Below are 6,286 nucleotides of genomic sequence, written 5' to 3'. Positions count from 1 at the left end.
GTAAAACGTGGGTTCGCTCGCCGTGGCGCCCCTGCTGAGGGGAGCAGCCGAGGAAGAAAAGAGGAAGATGGCTGCAGCCTAGTAAATTATTACAGTAGAATGAGCAAAAAAGTTGTTTGTTGATAATTTACCTGTGACTGACTGAATTTCTTGCGATGAGGGCAGAGAACTTCATTTACGTCAACAAAATATGCAAAAAATGTAAAGCAAACAAAAACATTTTATAGACATTAAAAGGTTTATTTATTTTATAGAATGGCCGAACAATAGATCAGTAATTTATAAGAAACTTTATCAGCCTATAGTCAAATTTGGCCAATTTATACAGCATGCAAAAGTATATAAGTGGGATAATTGAATAACTTAATGGTTAAGTCTTAGAAAATAACCTACAAGCTGGATTTAATTTGCTCATTTGAGAATTACTTTAACATTTACAGTGTATATGTACATAAATCAGCGAATCTATGAATTTGAGCAAACTTATTTTAATAGTAAAGTATTAAACTAACATCTATTTACTCCCTTTATAGGAACACATTAAAATTTAGATTCTAATTAAAGAGTTTTTTCCCCACTTTTCTTCTTTGTTTTCAGCTTGTCTTATATTTTAACTAAGTTAACTCAATTTAACTTTTAACTTACTAACTTGACTTAACTTAACTATAATTTACTAATTATAAGTTACTAACTATAAGTTACTAACTATAAGTTACTAACTTGAGCAAAGTACACAAAATTTGGAACAAAAATAAAAAAAAACATTGAAGCTGAAATGATGCTCAGGCATGTTTAATATTTTGGTTGCATGGGTTTATTACATTTTAACAAGACTGGTGGCAGTAAAACTGTGCATGTGGGACATTTCTGCACATTTGTTCAAGTTACATTCATGTTTTCGTTTCGTTTTCTCTCGCCACATAATCACCGCTTCGTTTCATCAGTTCTGCAAACAAACAAAATCTCAGTGTGTCCTCGTTGCTCCGGATAATCCGCAGAGCGAATTCTTAAAACAGCTGCAGCTGGGAAGAAAAGTATCAAGTTAGTTCCCACAAAATATGAAAAAAAAAACAAAAAACAAACTGGTAGCACGGTAAACAAGTACAAATAAGGATGTTTAGCCACAATTAACAATCATATACTGTATCTGAAACAAAAAAAGCTGTCAGTTTAATCTCCATATCTTTTCATCTGTGTAATAAAAGCTGGATGAAGCAGAAATGTTCTGTTTAAACCTTTTTAGACAACTGACTTTAGGGGTTTATTGATGAGAACTATATGCTTCTCGTTAAGGTTTCGGTATATCTGCAGAATAAATCACTGCTAACCTTTAAATCAAGTAAAGTAACACAATTACTGACAGAATTACACGAACACAGTGGCCCAAAAACAAAACAAGCACAATCATTTGTATGACAATCAGTCATCACAAACAGACCCATTTTTCTATTCCTTCTAAACATTAGACACATTCTGGAAACAGTTCATATAAACAGAATATAACATGCAAAAGCTTTTGGTTTACTTGAATTCTTTCGTCATGGAAATCAATCCCATGAGGACAATTGCTGCTCGAGTATAAATACTTGGTAACATAAGCTGTGACCACAGTTTTGATCATAACGAGTAAAACTAAACAACATTGCACTTTTTCTATATGACTACATCAGTTCCAGCAGGGGAAAGTGACTGACTGAAGGAGACAGGACGTGTTTCTCATTTGTAGTTTTAATTTTTGTTGACACCACTGCGTCCTGTTTTACTGAAGCTCTCCTACTTCCAGAAACGATGACACTTTTTCTGCTCCATCTATAAATGTTTGCACATTTAAGTTTCCGAGGAGGCGCCTCTGAGAGCTGGATGATGATTGGCTGATCTGCTGCTTCTCCCTTTTTCATCACACTAAGACCCAGTAACAAGGCAGAATTGGACTTGAATACTTTGCTTTGAATGTGATAAGTTCACAGAAAATGAGAATTTTCATCAAAGAAACAAGTTGCACGACATTTTGATGAACATTTCAGTTAACTGATGCCTGTGTTTTTAGAAAAATAAATAAATAAAAAAAACAGGTGCAAAAGACTTGGTTCGATGTTTTGCATCATTTAGAACAAAAGAGTAAAATAATTTAGTCTCATTTCTAATTCACACGCAGCGCTCATGTGCCTTTAGCAGGTCGGTTTCATGCTTTCATTAAACTTCTTTTGTCTCAAACATGCAACAAGTTTCTGACTGAACATGCAGCAGTATCATAGATGACCAGCAGAGGGAGCCCTGGCACCGGTAACATTACAGCATACAGGTAATAAATGCAGTTTTTGTGGGGTTTATCTGTTACCTAAACTGGCCTAATGCGTTTTACAGTAACCATACATTAACAATGAGTACAAACAAATACTTAATGGACAACAGAAAATGTAAATTCATAATAAATACTGTTAACTGTCTCATTGTCTACCATCATGCTTAATTACATTGTTTTTGAGTAACTATAATTGCACTTTTTACTAACTGTGATCAGTTTTCCTCTTTTATTTGGTTTTAAACCACTCCAATTTTTTTATATTTTGCTACTATTGTACCAGACATCTTTGTGGACTTGATAAGAAGTTCTTCATACTGTTTGAAAGTCTTTAGTGTTTTATTTTTAATTCTTTACTTTTTGACTTTGACTGCTTTTTTTCATTTTCTGTCCAGTCCTTGTACCTAACAGCATATTGTGCAATGTGTTTTTAAAAAAAAAGAATCTAAGGCAGATCAATGGTGTTTGAAAGTTATGTCTTTAAAAAGAAAAAGGACAAAAATCCTAAAATAATAAAATCTGAGAGGTTTATTATCTTTCAGCTGATAAATCACACTACACAATATGCTATCTAAAAAAAAGTTTTCAGCTAGTAGCTCTTTCGGAATCAAGTTTATAGTGCTAAAATACTATTTTATGTATCAGACTGTGTTATCTTTGGTGTTTATGGTAGATTCAGAAAAAGAAAGAAGGACAAGTTGTGTTTTTTTTGTGACAGACTCCTAGTAACACAGTGCCTAAAAGTCCAACTCAAATTCTTTTTTTCACACAACATCGGTTTAGTTTGGGAGCTTTTTCATGCCTGAATGATTCTTAGGTCAGAGTTAGGTGGCTTAAACAAACAAAAAAGTCTTCTGAAAATAGTCTGGACTGAAAATGAGCAGCAAAAAGCAGCCAAAGTTCACAGAAACACTTTGAAAGTCCTTCAGAAAGCAGGAAGGAGTCTTACCCAGGACCACTTTGAAAGATAAGTCTGGCTCCTTGGACTCAAGACTTTTGCACTGCATTGTTGTTGTGTGTCTCTAAAATGTGAACTAGTCATGAGCTTCCTTGTTCCAGCTTTGTTAAAGTTCAGGTTTTGATATGTCTTTGTTTAAGCACAGCTACCTGTAAAAGGACTGCTTGGAGAAAGTTGGCTCTTATTGGCCGTGACAAACAGGCAGAACAGACTGAGTCAGTGAATCTCTTGGCCTCATAAGTTCATCAGTTTAATGTAAAGTGAGCTTTACAGACCATTCCCTCAGGATAATTACTCCATATTATTTTTATCCTTCTGTTAGTATTTCCAGTCCCTCTCCAGGCTCTCCTGAGCACCACCTCTCCTTGTTCCGGTCTCCGCTGAGGCGTCCTGGGGGTCTGTGTCCGCTTCCTGCCCCCTCTCCAGCTCCGCCTGCCTGCAGTCCTGCTGGTTCTGGTTCGGGTTGTTCTGGCTGCTCCACGACTTGCTCCTGCTGTGGGTGGGCTCCAAGGACTGCCTGTTTCCGCTGCTGTTCTCCGAAATATTCGCCCTGTAGCAAAGGCCACAAACCAGGCCCAGGAAGGCCTGCCTCATCTCGCGACTGGCCAGAGTGTAGATGATCGGGTTCATGGCGGAGTTGAGCACAGCCACCCCGATGAACCAGTGAGCCTTGAAGAGGATATGGTAGCGCTGCTCACACGCCACATCCACCAGGAACAGGACAAAGATGGGCGTCCAGCAGGTAATGAAGACCCCAACTACAATGATGACGGTTCGCAGAAGGGACATAGCGTGCTCCGAATTGCTGTGCTTGCTCACCTTTCGGCTGCTGGACTTCACCAGGATGTAGATGCGGGCGTAAAGGACCGACATGGCTAAGAGCAAAACCATGAAAACTGTGATACAGAAAGCTACGTATTCCTTGCTGTAAAGAGGAAAGACCGTGGAGCAGTGGGGGAGGTGGTCAATGCAGTTCCAGCCTAAAATGGGTAAAGCTCCTAGAGATATAGCAATCAGCCAGCAGGTTCCTATAAGCAGGAAGACTCTGTAGTTCTCGTTGGCATGATAAGGCCTCATTTTGATCATAGTCAGGTGTCTCTCTATAGCAATAGCCAGGAGACTGAAGATGGAGGCACTGAGTGCTACAAACGTGCTGCCCTCCCTGATAAACCAGAGAGTGGGTGAGAGTTTCATGGTCTTCTCTCCAGAAAGAAGCAAGTTGGCCAGGTAGGCGACTCCTGCCAGCAGGTCGCACAGCGCCAGGTTCCCGATGAAGTAGTACATTCGGTTGTGAAACCTGTGGTTCTTCCAAATGGCCACCAGGACAGTGAGGTTCTCCAGGACAATGAAGCTACAAATGAAGAGGAACACTATGGTTTGAACGTCCATGGTACCTGGGTTTGTGCCATTGCTCAGCCGGTGTTTCGTCTTTCCCGTGTAGTTGTAGTGAAGCTCTACGATGTTCATCTTCAAATCACCAGCTGCTGGCACTGGATGTCAGCGTTGAGCAGGGTCTCCGGTGTCCACTGTGTTCAGCTGCAGCAGAGCAGTGCAGAAAGCAAGACATTCTTTCAAAATGTAGCGGTGCCAATGCATGAACACTGAAGAGCCCTCGTTACTACACTGTTGTTTCCACAACAACTTTGGTCTTGCTACTTCTATAGCTTAGACCAAAAAAAAAAAAACATACAAAATGACATCAAAACATGCAGCAAGCTCAGGAATAGTGTACCATGACATTTGAAAGCAGAAGACTGCATGATGGAGACGAAATTTTCAAAAATAAAAAACTGGAAAAACTTTTCCCAGGGTTTTGGTAAAAACCCTGCCCTGTTTGGAGCTCACACACACAGCTCAGGCATACGTCTCATTAGAAACAAAATCAAAAGTTTAAACAAGCCACGAAAAGTTTGACTTTACACAGCTGAACTGTTTAATATATTTAGTAAATCTTTGGACTTTACACAGTCCAACAAAAAGTTGGACTTTACACAGCTGAACCGTTTAATGTCTTTAGCAGTTTTTACACAACCACAGTGTAAGTGTTGTCATTTTTGGAGATGTTACCAGAGAACACTCAGCTCACAGTCTGACGACGTCACACGCTAACCTTTGAACTGGCTAAACTTTCCCAACTTTTTGCAAACAAACTCTTCTCGTTTCCAGCTTTTGTACAGCTTACACATCAAAGTTTATGTATTTTTCTCTTCTTTTACCCAGTGTCTCTTTGGCACCAATAGGACTTATGGTTTTCTTCTAAATACCCACAAAGTGCAGCATGTGCGCACACAAGCTTTCATACACTTTCACTGTATCTGAGCTCAGAATCTTCTCTCCAAAATGAGGGCTCTTTATAGCTTGTCATAGCTACTAAATAAACACGGTAGACACATGAAAACTGACAGAATTGGCAGGAATAATATCCATGCAACTTTTGCACAGGCTTCATTTCTGCTCTGCTTTTCTGCCTGCGCCGGATCACGACAGCTGTCACAGGTGTGTGGTTACCATGGTGACCCTAATGAGCCGGATGCAGCAGCTTTAACATTTGGCCCTCTTTACAGCAGTCATAAAAAGAATAGGTGCTTTGTTTTAGCTTCCATTATTACAGAAGTGCTGTAGTTGCATTGGCACCCTTTTAAGCTTCTTCAGAATGATTCCATTTTAAAATAATATGCAATGGAAATAAGAGGTCATAATGTCCAGTTTTTAGCATAAATATCAATATATTTGTTTTTTTATTTTTTAACTTCTATGCAGCTGACTTGACATGCAGAGCAGCTTGACAGATTTAAGCTGCCAACAGTAGTTGTCCCTGAAGGTAGACTGAGCTGAACTTACCACAGGAAGCTTGCAGCAAGAAGTGACTATTTGGAAGACAGACGCACACAGAAGGACGCACATTTCATAGCTGTGAAGGCGATTTTTCTGCGTTTCCTGCAGCCGGTGTCGAACCTCTTGCCTTACTTTGTTTTCCCCCTCGCTGGTTTACGGGCTAGAAGAGAGCAGTTCCTCATCTTCCACTA

At 39.4% G+C, this 6,286-nt stretch overlaps 1 protein-coding gene across 2 annotated transcripts; it reads right to left on the bottom strand.

Moving 5' to 3' along the window:
• Window positions 1-776: 776 nt before the first annotated feature.
• Window positions 777-6,286, bottom strand: LOC108230914 (sphingosine 1-phosphate receptor 3). Of its 2 annotated transcripts, none has more exons than XM_025004095.2 (2): window positions 6,102-6,286; window positions 777-4,796 (listed from the first exon to the last, which is right to left on the bottom strand). In XM_025004095.2, exon 2 carries the CDS (start codon window positions 4,725-4,727, stop codon window positions 3,579-3,581), a length of 1,149 nt encoding a protein of 382 aa, XP_024859863.1. In that variant the 5' UTR covers window positions 4,728-4,796; window positions 6,102-6,286; the 3' UTR covers window positions 777-3,578. The 2 variants fall into 2 exon arrangements, with proteins under 2 accessions (XP_024859863.1, XP_037835202.1); XM_037979274.1 differs by having other exon boundaries at window positions 6,163-6,276.

Source organism: Kryptolebias marmoratus, linkage group LG14 (genome assembly GCF_001649575.2).
Source record: "Kryptolebias marmoratus isolate JLee-2015 linkage group LG14, ASM164957v2, whole genome shotgun sequence".
In the NCBI taxonomy this organism is placed as follows: Eukaryota; Metazoa; Chordata; class Actinopteri; order Cyprinodontiformes; family Rivulidae; genus Kryptolebias; species Kryptolebias marmoratus.
The sequence above is the reverse complement of the archived record's forward strand: the minus strand, read 5'-3'. Positions and strand labels throughout refer to the sequence as shown.